This window comes from Natrix helvetica, assembly GCF_964273705.1.
Source record: "Natrix helvetica genome assembly, chromosome: 7".
Classification (NCBI taxonomy): domain Eukaryota; kingdom Metazoa; phylum Chordata; class Lepidosauria; order Squamata; family Natricidae; genus Natrix; species Natrix helvetica.
Window position 1 is genome coordinate 22,167,240 of NC_138558.1, and position 18,710 is coordinate 22,185,949.

Below are 18,710 nucleotides of genomic sequence, written 5' to 3' on the forward strand. Positions count from 1 at the left end.
ATCAATGAGGCAGATGAACAGCTGGAGCCTGTTCCCAGTGTGCGCATGCATAGAGTTGCTAGACAAAGGGAACAGCTAAAGAACAGCGGTCGACGTGGGAGTAAGGCGACAGGTGAACAATGAATGGCCCCTCTCAGAGGAAATGAAAGAGAAGCGAAAGGGGAATGGAGTTTGCAGGAGACAATTAGTTCGCTTAATGGGCTCATGACTCTCTGAGACTCCTTGCCACATTTTGCAGATATTGTCCTGGCAGCTCTCCAAGCCAGATAAGGTCTGTGACTATAAATCCTCCTTTGCTGTACGCAAATGAGCAAAATTCACAGTAGATTAATAAAAGGGGTTTTTGTTGGGATTAGGAGTTTGCTTCATGCTCTTGGGAAGCCTAGGTCAGAACACAGAGGTGTCAAACTCGTGATAACACATTGTTGTCACATGATGTGTTGCAATTTCCCCTCACTTGCTAAACTGCGGGTGGGCGTGGCCAGCACATGATGCATCCGGCCCAAGGGCTGCGAGTTTCACACCCTGAGTTACTGGCACTCCTTGGGCAAATGTCTATGTATCCTAGAACTTGAGTCTTAAGCACTGTCCTTTATTTCTGAAGTTTATCTCCTGCAATTCATGCTGATATCTAAAATTGAACTCTCTCTGCTTTTGGGAAGCGGACTGTGGCTGTGCCAAGGATATTTCTACGCAGCATTTATTTTTCCTCATGATTTGGAAAATAATTCTTCCTAATTAGAATGTAAGACCCCATTGTAGATTAGTACAGACAAATTATGCTTAAAATATGCTGCAGCTCTGCAAGATTATGGGTAATTCATTATTTCACAATCTCTAAAATGCATGCACGAAGCATTTTAAAACATTTACAACACATGTAAATGCAATGACTCACAAGTTTAAAAGCCCACGGGACTGGAAATTGGACACTTAATACTGCAACGAGATAGCATCTTCCACAGCTCACAAGGACAGTCAGGTTGTTTTGTGGCACTCACAAAACTAGCCATCATCTAAACACCACCCCACCGTAATGAGTGACTTTCATCCTCTTATGGCCCCAAAAGGATGCAAAGTGTTGAAACAAGGATTGGATGATATCCTGGGCAATTGGGGGTGATGGAGTAATTCTAAATCTCTTGAACTGTTGGAACACACTGGAAACAGGGCTAACAATGAGAAGAGAACTTTTGCCCAGGACTTTTAGCAGTTATATTTGACTTGGAGAGAACACTGTTCAAAATGTGAAAACTGATGGAAAGATGAAATAAATGTTAAGAAGGTCAATTATAAAAAAAAAAATCTTTAGCTGTTATTTCCAAACTGCAGTACAGGAGCAGCAATGTTGCTAGAAGATATTTTGCTGATAATTAAACGATACCATCAATTCCAAGAGGATTCCACACTGCAGAAGGGAGCCAAGGTGTTTGCAGATGATGAAACACACATTGAAATGCAAATCATACAAATAACATGCTTGCACACAACCACAAGATGCAAGTAGGAAAGCCCAGGGAGTTACATCGTGACTTAATTGGAATGTATGTTTTGTCATTTTCCATGACATAGCAATTTGTATTGGATACCTATGGATATCAATGTGATTGACAGAGTTAAGAAAGCTATCACACAAGCTAACCTGAAGATCTAGTGTGATACAGTGAAAAGCACTTGTTGACTTTTTTTCTATTTGAATACAAGCCAGACATTTGTATGCCTATGAAAACAACAAATGGGAAGACCTGCTCATTCTAGTCCATTTCATGAATATGTTCTGTACCTGCTGTACAGTTGAGGAGGCAGATAATCAGATGCAGAATGATTAAAAAATGTCAACAACTGCTGTGTCTCATGCTTAGTGAACAGTCTTCATGTGTTGCAGTGAATTTCAGAGTTGTATCTTGACAGTTTGGAGCCCTTGTACTCAAAGCGAGGCTCTTCCTCACTTAAGACTGCAAACAGTGGAGCTGTTAAACAATCTCAGGTTTTCAGAAGGACAGTAGCAATTCACCTACCTCAGCGTTAAAATCAAGTTATCCTCTTAGAACCCTTGCATGATACAAATCAGGTACATTGAGTTGTGAGCCACCCCAAAGTCATTTGCTGAGATGGGAGGATGGATGGATGGATGGATGAATGGATAAACAAACAAACAAACAAACAAACAAACAAACAAACAAACAAATAAATAAATATCAGATTAATCTTAATTCCAAAGAACAGATCCAACCCATATATTGTTGTTTCATAAGCTGTAGATTCAGAGCAACTATTTAAGTAACATTGAAAACATGACACATTTTTTTGCTGCTCATTTCAGTGGGATATGAATTGTTCTTAATCGCACCTGTTTTACATAATTTACAATGGAGATTCCAGTTTATCCCATGGCACTAAGTCACAACGTTAATGTAAACAAGGCTCTGTCTTTGCCTTTTCCAACACACACACACACACACACACACACACACACACACACACACACAAACCCAGGTTGGATCAAAGAAAGTTGATGATAATAGGCAAGATATATACACATGCAGTTAGTGCTCCCTTTTTAAAGCATGGTTGCTTTCCAGATGTTTGATCCTAAGGCAGAATAGCATTGTCTTATTTCTTAGCTATGTGACTTTGTCTCACATCTCTTATAAATGCATGAAAGGCTTTTAGGAGTACTCGTCCGCTGATGTACATGGAGAATTGATGTAACTTGACACTGCTGAACTAGCTTTGGAACTCTTGCATGAATACCCATTTGTGTTGGCTTCTTGTGCTCCTTTCTTGCGCATGGACTTGCTGCTTTCACCATCACCAGATTCAAACACTACCGACATACTGGATTCCATCCTGGTAACGGTGTATAAACTGCTTTGCCTGGTAGGATGGAATCTTGTTGCCTTAAGCTCCAGTTCATCATAACTAGATACTTCAATGAAAGGACACCATTGAAAAGCTCTCTTGAAACCAGCTCGGAACCTGAAAAACACATGCACATAGTACATATATACATACCACATACATAGGGTGTGTACTTTATATTTGAGATATCTCATAGAAAACATTTTTTTTAAAAGAGGCGAGTTAATCAAATGCACATTTCTAGATATCTGAGTTTAGTTCTGGGCTTCACAGTTTCAGGACTGTATACAAACTGAAGTATGTCCAGCATGAGAAATGAATATGATAGAGATTGTCAATTGTGGAATGGCTTAGAGATATTAAGCCTAGCGGGGGGAAAAAATTAAAAGAGGAACTTGATAGCGGCCTTTAAACATCAGAAGACGGAAGCAACCTGCTCTTGATTACTCCAGAGGGTAGAATTAGAGCTAATGGACAAAAATTGTAATGAACTTGGCTCAACAAAAGAAGAAACTTTCTAATTGTAACAGATGCGTAGAGACTTCTTAATAGCAGGATTGAAAAAAAGGACTGGATTCCCATCTGCTGAAACTACTAGAAACCTAATAAAACAGAATGCAAATGCAGCTGCATCTCTGCATCTAATTTCAAAGTGAGTGTCAGACTGTGCTGCCCAGCTATCAGGGGCTAATTCACAATTTCTTTAATGCACAACGTCATCAGAAGAGCGGAAATAATCATCTGAAAAGTTATGGATTGGATGTTTTAGCAGCCCCTCCTCCCTTTCAGCTGGTTAATTTAGAGCTGGTTTACACATACGAGGGGTTGGCAACCTGCGGCTCTGGAGCTGCACGTGGCTCTTTCATCCCTCTGTTGTGGCTCCCTGTCACCGGTTGGCTCCACAATGGATAGGGCTTTGAGTTAGGAGAGGTAGAGGAAAAAAGATGCCGTGCTAGGAGGAGGCTCTATGGTGGGGGGAATTGGACTTCTGGTCGGCTCAGAATTGAATGCGGGGCTTCCAGTTATGACCTTTGTGGCTCTTTGAGTGTTTAAGGTTGCCAATCCATGATATATACAGTATATTAGATGTGATTTAAGATTAATATTGTTCTTAGGTGGTATTTCACACGTCCTAAAGCTGGCTGGGGAATTCTGGGAGTTGAAGTCCACAAGTCTTAAAGTTCCCAAGTTTGGACACCCCTGTCCTAATGATTATCTTTGCAACAGGCAACCTGGTTTTAGTGAAGGGGTGGCTAAGTGAAACCACAACTGTGCATATGATCTAACTTTATTTTTTCTTTGCTTTACGAACAATACCTGTCAAGTTTGTAGATAGAAGGACTGGTTGCAAAGAAATTTTTTTTATCACCGTTGTAACTGTAAACAGTTGCTAAACATGGCAGTCACTAAACAAGGACTACCTGTATTTTCTGTCGATTAAACACCCTTCATATAGGAAACAAAAGGGGCAAAACTTCTTGGAATTGTACAGACATGTACTTTCTTATACTTTTGTATGTGTGCAGAATCACAAAACGCCATTGCTCCATCCAAAAAAAGTAATACAGTTGAAGAAAATGTGTTTATAACTTGTAGCATTGCCCTCATTATAAAAAAATCCAACACTTATTTCAAAATACGATCAAGCATCTCTGATGAATTGGGTCCCTCCTGCCCTTTCGGCTAGCAGGTCCTATTTGTGTCCTAAATAACTACCTTGAAATACCACTTCAGAGACTGGATAATTTTGACTACAATTTGTTTTTTTAAAAAACAACATAATTTGCAGTCCCTGACTTATATATGGATCAGGTGAGTGGTGTATACAAGTAATAAATAAATAAATAAATAAATAAAAATGTGGATGAGAAGGCAGTTCAAATTGGATGCTTTCTGGAATTTTGCAGTGGTAATTATAAAAGTGCCTATCTTGAAGAGGAATGTGTAGAAAATGTAATGTTTTAGCAGTAATTTTGAAAAAGATACTTTTAAAGGGAAGTATTTAAAATACACGCAGACTGAGAGCAGATGACAATATAACAAGTTGAGTAAATCAAAATAAAACTTCATGCGTATCGTTTGAAAGCAAATATTGAGTGGCTGAAGTTTGTTAAGTGAAAACTATAAGACTGTTTATGGCAGGGGTGTCCAAACTTGGGAACTTTAAGACTTGTGGACTTCAACTCCCAGAATTCCCCAGCCAGCATGGCTGGCTGGGGAATTCTGAGAGTTGAAGTCCACAAGTCTTAAAGTTCCCAAGTTTGGACACCCCTATTTTATGGAATGGACATAGACCTGAACACAACAAACACTGACTCATCCATTTCAATTACTGCTGAGTTGATTCAACTAATGCCTAATTGTAGCTTGAATGTGCAAAGCAATATTGCAAATAACACCGCGGAATACAAAAAAAAAAAAAAAAAAGCACGGAAAGGAAGCTCTCTTTAGACAGATTCCTTGCAATATAAATTCATCGTGAATTTTTGGGGATAAATAATAAATGTTTTAATACATTTTCAGTTTGGATGGGAAGACAGAAAGAACAACACAGCAGCATTTCTGTGCCAGATGCAAATCCTGATGGGATTATGTGGGTGTTAAATAAGATTGCAACAGGCAGGTGTTTGAACAAGATGCTGAAAGGCTGTGCTTGTTACGTTTCTGCTATCATCTAAAAATATTTGCATATATATGGCAGGAATTAATGTCTCCTTTGAAATGCCTATCAAAATGGAATTAGGTTCTGATTTTTGTTTGTATATCAATTTTGCCTGTATTGCACAGACAAGTCGACTATTCCCATGTGTATTTTTGAATTTTGCTGGCTCTCAGGTAAGGTATCATGTAATATTAGACAGATTCTCTCAGACAGCATCTTTTACTTAAAACATCTGACCAAAAGAATCACAAGATTGATGAGGGGTCTTATATCCCTTTCATATGTGAATTGTTTTCCATTTATATTTTATTTATATCACATATAAATGTAATGCAATTGTATTTATGTGTTGTAAGCATTTGCTATTTCATGTAAGTGCTCAGAGAGTTAAAGATTCAAGTAGCATTTTTAAAAATAATCAGATAACATTGGCTTTGTACAAGACAGAGAAAATGCCTTGTCACTACCTTTTTAAAATATTGATTTTGATATACCATGCCTGTGCTAGTAAATAAATCTTCTCGTATCGACTGTATGTTTTCCTATTGGTTCAAATTTTGTTTATGAAATTCAATTTGGTTTAAACATTATTTCACATCTACCCAACCCATCAGAGGGGGGAGGCAGTTGTGGGTCCCATCCCGGAGGGAGGTACATCTGGTGGGACCCAGAAGAAGGGCCTTCTCTGTGGTAGCTCCCTCTCTCTGGAACACCATTCCCCCTGAGATTAGAATGGCCCCCACTCTAACACTCTTTTGGAAGGTGCTGAAGACCTGGTTCTGCCAGAGGGCCTGAGGAACCCAGAGCAGGATGGAGCCCATTAAATGGCTCCTGTGATTTGCTGTCGCTGGGGTGGGAGGTGATTTCATCATATTAATTTATTGGAGTCTTTTTATTAGTTTTACTGTTTTAAATGGGGTTTTATACTTTGAAAGCCACCTTGAGTCGTCACGGGCGAATAGGCAGCAATATAAATTCAATGATAAATAAATTATAACATTTCAAAGGAGAGAATTTCTAGTTTCCATAGGTCATATTGCACTTTAGAGTTTACAGAAAAGTAAAATCAGCCTTTCTTCCAACTTTGCGGGATCTTACTTTTTTCTCGTGAGGTTGGAAGGTCTGATTTTACCTTCTTTTTTAGCCCAAAAATGAACTTTTGGGGTTTCCCTACACGTTTCTTTCATTGGCAACCCAGTTTTTCCATTTCTCCAGTGAAAGAAGAGTATCTTGAGCTGTGGGGAGAAACACCATGGAGCTGTAAAGCAGGTTTGCTTGGAAACCACTCTTGCAATTTTTAAGGAGCGCCTTTGGCAAGCGAGGGAAGCAGAGGGATGGTGCGCCAAGCTCTGCAATTCCTTGGTGGCACAATTTGTTAAATCCAGACAGGTTTGGCATTCCAGCAAACAGCTGGGCAGGGCTGCACCCATTTGTGAGAGAGTTTGTAGCTCAGCAGGGAAGGAGAGAGGCCAGCCTGGCGCGTCTCCACCTGCCTGGATAAGGGCTCTGGCACCCAAAGGAGCATGGGCAGCGCAGGGCTCTCAGTCATGGCACCAAAGGAGCATATTGCAGCATCTCTGGCATCATTTGTAAGTGTGAACGACTGCTGTGATGCTGCAAAAGATGTAACTTTGGGACCCAGTTCTAAGTACTTTTGGCAGGGATTTGTAACTTCGAATGATCACTGTGAACTGTCATAATGGGAGGATTACCTGTAAAAGGTGACAAAAAGGATACAGGAAGGAAATGAATATAGATTGAAGAATGTCAATAGAAGTGTATATAAGGAGGACACAGAATATTATTTGATATGGATCAGATTTTATGAGTGGTTAGAGACAAGAGGTCGAAATTAGGTGAAGAAAGTTCATTGCTATATATGAATTAAATATAAAGATGATACATAATTATAAATATGCCAATATAATCAACAGAAGTATAAATAAGCCAATGTAAAGAGAAATTTGGGTAAAACTGTATGTATGTATGTATGTATACATGTATGTATGAATAAAATAATAACAATAAAAAGAAATGCATATTTCTAAACAACTGCTCTAAGGATCTAAACTTTTTTTTTTATAATGAAGAGATCTATAGTACCCTTTTTCCTTCTCTCTTGATTTCCAGGATGATCAATGAATAAATGAAATTCATTTAATATAGAAGAATGAAAAAAGAAAAATTTTCAGGCTTCCCAACTCTAAATAGATTATTCTTAAATTACGACCTTACCTTTTATTGAGACAGCAGTAGATAATGGGATTATACATAGTTGAACTCATAGCGAGCCAAAACGTTGCTAGGTAGATCTGCTGAATGTATTTCCACCGATTCCAATTTTCATAGATTCCAGTAAGAATGAAGTAAATGTGATATGGCAACCAGCAGATGGCAAATGTCAATACAACCACAATCATCATTTTTACAACCTGGAAGCAAACAGATGGAGGGGGGGAAAAAAAGGATTTTCCTAATTTTTACAACTCTGTAGTCTGTAAGTGCCTTTTAATATTACCAACACTAGACTTTAGGTTGCTCTGGCTGGAATATTAAATTTATATAGATAGTTAATAATTTGGAAAAACAAAACAGAATGATATAAAAGGAATTAATTTATTTTGACATTTCCCCCTTTGCTTTGCACAGATAGCAGAGAGTATTTTGATATGGATTTGAGCCTTCTGCACTTTACTTATGGCCTGAATGATTAAGTCTGACATATGGCTAGATAGCTGTTGTGCTTTACAGGATAGCTGAATCAAATAACCATTGGTGTAAAATGAATAAATAAAATAGCAGCTTAACATATGGTACCACAGATGACATCTCTTGGGAATATTCAGATAGATGGGAAATTCCAATAAAGGAAATAATGTTGCGTAGAGTTGAATTATGAAATTCTGGGTGTTCTCTGAGCTTGGTTGTTCATTTGCAGACATTTCATTGTCCAACTAGGTAACATCATAAGTGTGAATGAGTATGAGGCTTTCTCCCTGTTTATATACAATAGTTTGCCCTGCCAGTTTTGGCGGGGGTGTGGTTTTCTTCTGGGTAGTTCCTGGATTAGAAAATATTGTTTTCTGCTTGATTGTTTGTCTGGTGCTAATCTTTGCTTATCTGAGTGCTGGCTGCTGGAAAGGATGAGTTCTGATATTTTTGTTTCTTAGCTTTTTATTGTCTCTTTTGAATGGTATATAAATATGCTTTAGCTCAGTGTGTCTACTGGTGTCTGATTTGTCAGAAATTTCCAAAATTCCCCTGGCGTTTTGGGATTTAGATTTGTCTAGGCTCAGTTTCCAAAAATTGGACACTACTGAAGAAGAAGAAAAAAGATGCTAATAGTTTCCCAGTTGAAACTGTGGCTGCTCATATGTTGTGAGATTAAAGAATTTTTCTTGTGTTTATAGGACTGCAAGCTGATATTCATGGATATGTTCATGGATGTGCTAGTTGGCGTTCATAGATGTTTTCTGCCTATGTAGTGAATGTTACACCTTCCACTGTATATTGTAGTTGACTGCTGTTGTTTTTTTTAAAAAATGGCAACACGTTTTTTTCGTTTGCTTAGGATGTTTTGAAAGGTGTCAGTTTATGTGCTACAGTGATATCATGTGGTTGTGACTGTTGGTTGTTTCTGAAATGTTTTTATTTATGGTAGCGTTATCATTTTCATAGTTTGTATTGGTTGTGCCATAAAAATATAATCCCTAAAATAATTTCCTCACAATTGAAAAACAAAGACAAGGGCTCCAGTTCCAGCCCCACCCACTCAGCTATTAAAAGATTGCATACCTCTTAAGGAAAACACTTAGTAATCAGTGATTAAAATCTTTGAAAGAACCCCATTTCTCTCCCTGGCATGTTTCTTTGGTTGATACCTGATGGACCTGTGGCTTCTTTGTTATACTGCACAATACTCACACTGATGTTTGCTCCCATCTAGTTTCCCCATTTGTGTTGTCTATCAGTTCCATACAGAACTGTAGGATGAAAGGTTTCCATAACTCGCTTTCTATCTTTTTTTCTAACAGATTCCACAGGGGTGCGCGGCTGGGGGCTCACACGGGTTTGGGCGATCCTCTAGCTAGGATTCTGCCCGTTTGGGCAAACCCACAAATGCCATGCCTGGCTGAAGGATTATGTTCTCAGAATGGGTGTAAGTGGTACATAAGATGGATCTTGTAAAGACCCTCCTGGCTACAGCTGCTGTCTACTTTGAGCTGTGAGTTCAGGATGTCCCTCTAATTTCATATTAATTTCAAATTGGGATGCACAATTCCACCCAAGACCAAAGATTAAAAATCCCCAGATCTAGGGCCCTAAATAACTACAGTTACTTGATCTTAGCACAATTGACACTGAGCTTGTTTCTTCCCACCTAAATCCAAGTATCCTTCAAATATTGGTTTCTGGCATTGAAAGCATCACTTGGACAGCCTGGGGTCAAGAAGTATACTAGGTAGCATGGTGTACTGATATATTAGATCCTAAACCAATGGATAACTCAGGCATTGTTTTTATCTAAATGTTAAATGGGAGAGTAGAGGGCATTGAGCTCCAAGGCAGTCCATTAGTTCAACATCTATCCCCATCAACATTTACTGGAACTGGCCCCAGAAGAAGGAAAACCACTGAGGAAGAGTGCCATCTATGTCAAAACTGAACAGCCCTCTCTCAACAGATGGGGAGGAATACAACATCATCTATCTCATCTATCTATTTCAACAGTTCCAAGAAGACTCCACACCTATGTGCACCACTCAGGTGACCCTGATGACACAGATAAACCTCCAGGTGACCTTAATGACTCACTAAAATAATGCAATTGACCATCAGTCTGTAAGGAGTATAAAACCTTCCATTCTCCACCATCCAGTCAGAGCTGAAGAAGCTTCTTGGATGAGAAACAAAACATCTTCAAAGAAAAACCAGAAAGTCCAATTGCCTCTTGAAAAAAAAAACACCTTTGGAACAACCACGACCTGGATGACTGAGAATCTCCATAGACATTGAGGACAAGGATAGATGCACCATTCCCATCTATATTCCAAAATGATAATCAAAGAGTGATCAACGTCATTTTGACATGACATTCTGACCTAAAACCCAACTGAAGTGTGTCCAAATCATAATATATAAGTAACATGTATCAATAAGATATCACCTATTCTTAAAAGAAGCCTTTAAACCTCTACATTGATTACTATTGTTTTAAATATTCAAAATTAGAGAAATAATATCAATATATATGTATAATTTCCCAAATGCCAAACTTATACAAAGGTGACTCCTCTGTGGTCCTCTTTATGGTGAAATAGAAATATTCATCTTAGAATCAACTTTTTTGATGTTAGTGTTCCACTTCAAGACACTAGTTCATTCATCTTTAAACTTCATGGCATTCCTGGGCCACGTCTAGGTGGCCCATAGAGTACTGTTTTCTTATAAAATTTTTCATCTGTCTTAATATTCAGAAGTGTTTACTTTTCTGAGCACATTATGGCATCTTTATTGAACAGAATGCTGCTGAAAATGATTTTGGGGCATAAATCATAACATAATTTCCAAGGTAAATTACATCTCTACACTCCATTACTCCTTGTCCCAAGAGGAAACATCATTCCATGCACATAACTGGAAGAATTACAGCTTCATTCATCAAAATGAGAAAGCCTTTGGTGATCGGTCAAATTGATTCAATGGCTCTGTAAAATGCTTCCTTTGCTTTGTTTCATAAGAAACAGGTAATGGTTTTTAACTGAACATTCAGTTTTTCAATTTAAAGTACAAAGCATGTAAATATATATTTCTCTATGCATACATTTGTTTTTCTGACAAGATTGTTCAAATCGCCACTCAGTCTTCAAGGTCACAGAGCAACAATTTTGGGCCAATCAGTATGTCATTCTCTAATCTGTTTTGTGAAGCTGCGATTATGACAGTTATTGCAAGATTAGATTGATGAGAAGAAAGAAAGTGAAGTAGGAATGAAAGCTGTTCAAAAGATAACATTTCCTCTCTGATGGCTGCATCCTGTAAGGTAAAAAAGGTAAAAGTTCCCCTCGCACATATGTGCTAGTCATTCCTGACTCTAGAGGGCAGTGCTCATCTCTGTTTCAAAGCCGAAGAGCCAGCGCTGTCCGAAGATGTCTCCATGGTCATGTGGCCGGCATGACTAAACGCTGAAGGTGCACAGAACGCTGTTACCTTCCCACCAAAGGTGGTTCCTATTTTTCTACTTTCACTCTTACATGCTTTCGAACTGCTAGGTTGGCAGAAGCTGGGACAAGTAACGGGAGCTCACCCTGTTACACGGCGCTAGGGATTTGAACCACCGAACTACCAACCTTTCTGATCAACAAGCTCAGCGCCTTAGCCACTGAGCCACTGCGTACCCTTTGCACCCTGTACGCTGCATTAAAATATGGTTTATTATTATTTTTCAAAATAAGCAAAGGATGTTATGGGACTTGCTCACAATTTGCCCCACATTAACTTTATGAGAATGATTACCGCAAATAATAAAATCTGAAGCAAACTTGAATAATAGTCTTCATTGCAAGCACATGCAAGGGAGTTCAGAGAATGGATTTGGCACAGGAAGCTCTGACTCAAAGCCAGCTGCGGCTGTAGAGAACTGTGAACAGGAGCTCTTACATGAAATTTTTTTGCATGGAATCCCACTTAACTCAATATTTTAGCTCATATTTAGGAGCTTATGCACATATTTTATTATGTGCATAATGCACATTTTTCAGTTGGCTGCTGTATGGCCTGCAGCTCCCTCACACAACCTTTATTCCTCAAACACACACTTTTATTGTGTCAGTGACCTTATGTTGGGAAAGGCCCATTGCAAAAGGGATCAATCACTAAACCAAAAAGATTAAAATAAATGAATAGAAAATGAATGAATGATGAATAATTAAATATTGTAATGACTATATTTGTGAAGGGGTTCTTTCTTTTTCTTTTTTTACTTTCCTGCCAACAATGCTTATTCTTTCATAACATCTACTCTCCCATAGATATGCAAATGTGCTTCATGAATGGAAGAGATAACAAAGAGGAAAATAAGCAGTAATGTGATGGGTTTGCTATCAGTGGGCAAAAGAATTTAGGCTGCAAGCTGTGCGCATAGAGGATGATCTGCAAAACTTTTTATCTCTTCTAAGGAAGACAAGAGGGACATGGTGGCTCAGTGGCTAAGAAGCTGAGCTTGTCGATCAGACAGGTCAGCAGTTCAGAGGTTTGAATCCCTAGCACCGCGTAACGGAGTGAGCTCCCATTATTTGTCCCAGCTTCTGCCAACCTTGCAGTTCGAAAGCACGTAAAAATGCAAGTAGAAAAATAGGAACCACTTTTGGTGGGAAGGTAACAGCGTTCCGTGCGCCTTGGCATTTAGTCATGCCAGCCACATGACCACAGAGATGTCTTCGGACAGCGCTGGCTCTTTGGCTTTGAAACAGAGATGAGCACCGCCCTCTAGAGTCAGGAACGAGTATCACATATGTGCGAGGAAAACCTTTACCTTACTGGAGGGTACTTCTGACTGCCAGCTGCCTTCAATTTGTCAGTTCAAATCTCACCAGGCTCAAGGCTGACTCAGCCTTCCATCCTTCTGAGGTACGTAAAATGAGGACCCAGATTGTTGGGGGCAATATGCTGACTCTGTAAACTGCTTAGAGAGGGCTGTAAAAGCACCATGAAGCAGTATCTAACTCTAAGTGCTGGTGCTATTTCACTCCAAGAAGCAAAGAAGATACCCTATTTCATATTTCATAAAAGCAGCTTCCGAGTGTGCTTTCCTGAAATCTTTGTTGAAACACCTTAAAAATGTATCCAGTCATGATAATCAGTCTAACTTTATTTCCTCTAATCAATTGGACTAAAAAAATGAAAATGTATTCTTCCTACATTTCTGACCTGCCAATCTGCAGGTAATAATCAGCATTTTTGGTGAAAGATGTGACAGTGGATTAAAAAAAACCTTTTCAGTCAGGGATTCTTGAAAGATGAATTACATCAGAAATTAAGGAATACAAAATTATGTATTTATATGTGGAACTCTCTAGGTCCGTGATGGGTGAACCTATGGCACATGTGCCACAGGTGTCATGGGGAGCCATTTGTTAGGGCATGCGAGATGTTGCCTTGTCAGCTCCAGTGCGAATGCATGTGCTGGCCAACTGACTTCGGCTTTCATCTTTGGCCGTTTTTCACCCTCCGGAGGCTTCCCTGAAGCCTCCAGAGGACGCAAAAACAACCCAACACGCAAACTGGAAGTTTGGGAACAGACCTCTGGTTTGCATGTTGGGCCACTTTTTCCCTCCATAGGCTTCAGGAAATCCTTCTGAAGCCTCTGGAAAGCAAAAAACAGCTATACGGGCAAACCAGAAATCCGTTCCCGAACTTCTGGTTTGCCCATAGAGCTGTTTTTTGCCCTCCGGATGGGGCAGGGGATGCCATTTTCACCCTCCCCAGGCTCCTAGAAAGCTTCTGGAGTTTGGGGAGGATAAGAAGTGGGTCCATCATGGGCCAAAAGTGTGGGGAGTGTGTGGGCACGGGCCACGTGCGCATAGTATTATGGGTGTGGGCATGCCCATGCACAATCCCCTTGCACTCGGTACGCGATGGGGAAAAGGTTAGCCATAACTGCTCTAGGTAAAGAAACATTATTAAGATATTATCAGAGGCTCTCCTTCCCTGAACAAACTCATTTCCTTATTAATTCTTACTTCTTAACAATATCTGTTTATGGGAAATACAGTATTGCCTCAACATGGGATTTATCTACTTTGCATGCTGATTAGGAAGTTTTTACAATGTGAAACAATAGCAGGAGAGGATTGTCTACTTTCTATTCATCAGCATTTATCTCTTATAAATGATCACCTCCCATCGGTCTTAAATTTTCCTTTCCCGTGCAAAGTCAGATTAGACGGCCTAAAAGAGTCAGTGAGTGTATCCGGAGGACAGCAGTGATGATCAGATATTTGTTCTTAATTCTTCTGCGCCATGATAAGGTACATCTGTACCATCTTTTGTCTTATTTTATGATGACATTTATTTGGCAATGTGGAACTGCCCACCGCGAGACATTTATCAGTTGCCAAAGAATATTGCAGAATGCCGCTGTGTATTTGAAACATTGCCAGTACTGATTCTACAAGATAGATTCATTTCCCCCCCTTGCAGATGTGATTCATCACTGAAAACTGTGCTGATCTGACACACGTCCGTCATTTATTTGGAATATTAGCTGGAATTGAATGGATGAAGCATTAGGAAATATATTCTCTTCCATTGACATTAGGGAAGTGTTCCAGTGCGTGGAAACATATCTGCATCATCATGCTTGAAAACAATTAAGTACTAGGTTACACATCAATGGCACGTTGCCTCATTAAGTGTATAAATCATAGATTAAATGCTGGAAATTTAGTACATTGTTATTTTGTCTGCAGTTACAGATATCAGCATAATACAAGGAAATGATGTGCAAGGAGCATGCAAGTGCAGAAATGAAGGAATTAGCAAGCTTAATTTGAATTAGAGGTGAGAATGACAATGCAGATGATTCTCTTGCCTTTCTTATACTTGGAATGAGAAAAAAAATAGAGGGTAATTGTTAGGGATGTAACCCTAGGCTTGGCTTGGCAATGTATATAAGCTATGATCGTAACAAATGTATCTGTTACTTTAAATGCTAGAGAGATGTAATTGGTTTGTTACCTCAAGCAGCCATAAGAGGGAGCCAGAATGACTGTTATCTCTCTGTTTGTTAGACGCTGATCAGTGTATCGTGAGGTACTGTGGTTTGCTACTGTTAGCTGTTTTGTATGCTAGACTGACTATTTGATAACTGAATGACTGAACCGTGTATGACTTGGACTGTTAACTGGACTCTGAATACCTCTACATTTCCACATACTAAACTACTATATTTTATACTATTCAGTGTCCCTGTATGCTGGTTTGTACGTGTTCTTCCCTACCACTCTCATTACGCTTCTCTGCACACTCGTTCTCCTAACGGGGAGCTTACTTACTTAACAGTGTTACTAACTTCTTGGACTAGAAGACCTCCAAGGTCCCTTCCAACTCTACTATTGTAAATTCTGTAAACAGTAATTAATATATAGAATGGAGTCCTGATCTCGGGGAAAGATAGGAGCAAAATCAATTATTTCAAGGCATCTCCTCCACTGAGACTGATGAAAATAAAAGCAACACAAATAACTAACCATATTGCATTTAGAAGGATGAGCTTCCACAATTAGGTGGGAAAAAAAACTTGTGGCCATAGACTAAATACAGCCAATATTACTGAAACAGAATGAATGTGCTTATAGATAGAAGCTGAAGTTTCACTTATTATTCCAAAGGTAATGAGCAATATTGGAAGACATTTCCTTGCTCTATTTCTCTTATTATTTATTTATTATATTTACTTATTTATTTATTATATTATATTTATTATATTATATTTATTATATTATAGTTATTTATTATATTGTAGTTATTTATTTATTATGTTATAGTTATTTATTACATTTATTGGCTTCCCATTTTACCATAGGGTAACTCTGAGCTTACAGTTACATCTTAATTAAAATAAAAATGTTAAAATCAAACCTTAAAACTAAAGACCCATGGGGAGGGTGGGGGGTGGAGTGCGTGGAGGGAGGTGGTATTACTCAATCAACCACCTCCATTGTGCTGTTTCACCACTGGGGCACAGCCACATCTCTAAGCCCTTACAGAAATCTAGGAGGGTTGAAGCCAGATGTTCAGAGGGCAGGAGCAACAGCAGAGCAGGTCATCCTCCTGGACCCTGCCAGCCAGAATAATTGAGCTGATGGAATCCACAGGACTTCTCCTTGGCCAGCACAAGTGGCACGGGCCAATCCCAATAGTTTGGCCAAACCGGTAGTGTTTTGGCAGCCTGGGTCACTGGAACTGGCAACGACCCAGGCCTGTCATGCCCCCAAACCGGTTCTTTTAGTTGCGCCATAGGCGGCACCATCTTGTTTTTCACTTCTGCACATGCTCAGAACAATTTTTATTGCATTGCGCATGTGTGCACTGCATGCCCATGAGCAAACTGGTAGTAGTGCCTGCCGGAACCCACCCCTGGGTGAGATGATCCCTCAAATAACCTGGACCCATGCCCATGAAGGGCTTTAAAAGTGATTACCAACACCTTGAATTGCACCCGGAAGATTAATTGTTTGCCTCCCACTGAAAGAACTGAAAATCCAATTTTATACTCTTCTAGGGATAATATACTATACTCTCCCCTCTTGGGTGGGTCTAGGGAAAAAGAGTCCTTGGAGCCTGTAAATCCAAAGCTTCTGCCTAACAGTGTTGTTCCATATTGTTCTCCAAGCTAATTGACATCAACAGGCCTGACTTCCTTTAATCTATCTATGCCCCAGGGGTGGGTTCCAACTGTTGCTACTGTCCGTTTGCTCAGGGATGTGCTGCATGTGCACACTTAATGTGCACATGTGAATGTGCAGTACTAAAAATGCTTCTGCACATAAGCAGCAAAAAACAAGACAACTGGTTCAGGGGTGTGGCAAACCGAGTTACTATCTACTCGGTGGAACCGGGCCGAAATGGTAGGAACTCACCTTTGATATGCCCCATTTATAACCATCTAGGTGCGCAGATCCAATATCCGTGAAATATTTGCTAGTTAGAAGCCCAGCTTAAGAGAGTCATTCGTAATTTTATTCATATATTGTATCTTATGACATGGCTGATCTTCCTGTATAGTTATTTACTCAGATACTTAAGAAGATGATGCAAGGTTTTTTTTTTGTTAGTCTCTCATACATTCATTAACCTGATCAGATTCAGCTGTATAATCGTTCCTAGGCTACTCATAGAGCTGTATAATGACTATTCTCGGTAGCAGTAGTCAACAGAGGAAGTGCTTTGGTAAGAAAACTTGCCCTAAATCTCAAATATATCATGTCTAAGTTAGCTTCATGATTCTCTTTTGGTAAATCCCACTAGAACTAAGAACTAAAGAAAGCTTCACAACTACATACCTTCATAACAATTGTGGGTGCTATTTCCTTTAGGTCAAATTTCTTAGGTCTAAAAAAGAAAGATCTCACACAAATGGTTCACACACGTCTGGTGCTATGAACACACAGAGGAGAATAGGAATGCAGTTATGAACACGGTTCCAGCTTCTTAGTTATAGGTAAAGGTAAAGGATCCCCTGCACATGCGTACTAGTCATTCCCAACTCTAGGAGGCAGTGCTCATCTCCGTTTCAAAGCCGAAGAACCAGCGCTGTCCGAAGACGTCTCTGTGGTCATGTGGCCGGTATGACTAAATGCTAAAGGCGCATGGAACATTGTTACCTTCCCAACAAAAGTGGTCCCTATTGTTCTACTTGCATTTTTATGTGCTTTCAAACTGCTAGGTTGGCAGAAGTGCTAGGTTGGCAGAAGGTTACAAAAGGTTCTTAGTTATAGCCACTGCTTAAATTGCTTCTAATCCAATGCATCGTCTCCCTTCTGGACTTGGCTAGTTTTAAGCAAAATGACATCCAAAGAAGCCTATTAATGATTCAGAGAAAGGATTGTGACCAGAAATCTTTGAAAGCATAATCAGACTCCCCCCCGCAAATACAGAGAGAGTCTCCCTTTCACAGAATGACCCGACCAAAAAGACCATCTATAATTAATATGGGGATAGGAAATAGGGTACCCAAACCTAATCTGGTCATCTCCAGATTCTTGGACTTCAATTTCCTCAACTTCCAGCCAGAATGATAATTAAAAAGCCCACCGTGGGATTTTGCCAATTAAAATCTAACAGATTTGGTGAACACCAGGCTTGGAAGCTGAAATACAAGAGAAGTACAGATGGAATTCATAAATAATGTGGCAAAGCAACATCCTGGTTTTCCTAATATAATTTAGGATTAGTTGTTGTATCTATTTAAATTGTGGACATTTCTAGGATGCAGTTTAAAATTTTTGACAATCATCATTGTAGAATTATACAAGTGTTAACGTCTGCTAAACAATTAAAACTTTGGGTTTGTATGTTTAAAGCTGTATTTGTACGTCTTATTAAAAGGAAAATGTATAACCAATAAAGATTACTTTTTTTAAAAAAAACTTTGCATGTGAGAGTAAAGAATAGTGCATTTGCT

General features: G+C 39.3%; 1 protein-coding gene across 1 annotated transcript in view; it reads right to left on the bottom strand.

The window, feature by feature from the left end:
• Window positions 1-2,669: 2,669 nt before the first annotated feature.
• Window positions 2,670-18,710, bottom strand: part of TACR3 (tachykinin receptor 3) — a gene marked incomplete at both ends in the record, with an annotated part of 52,527 nt that continues 36,486 nt past the window's right edge. Inside the window, 2 exons of the mRNA XM_081959974.1 lie at window positions 2,670-2,979; window positions 7,760-7,956. Of these exons, the coding sequence (XP_081816100.1) occupies window positions 2,670-2,979; window positions 7,760-7,956 (507 nt within the window). The remainder of the gene's footprint in view (window positions 2,980-7,759; window positions 7,957-18,710) is intronic.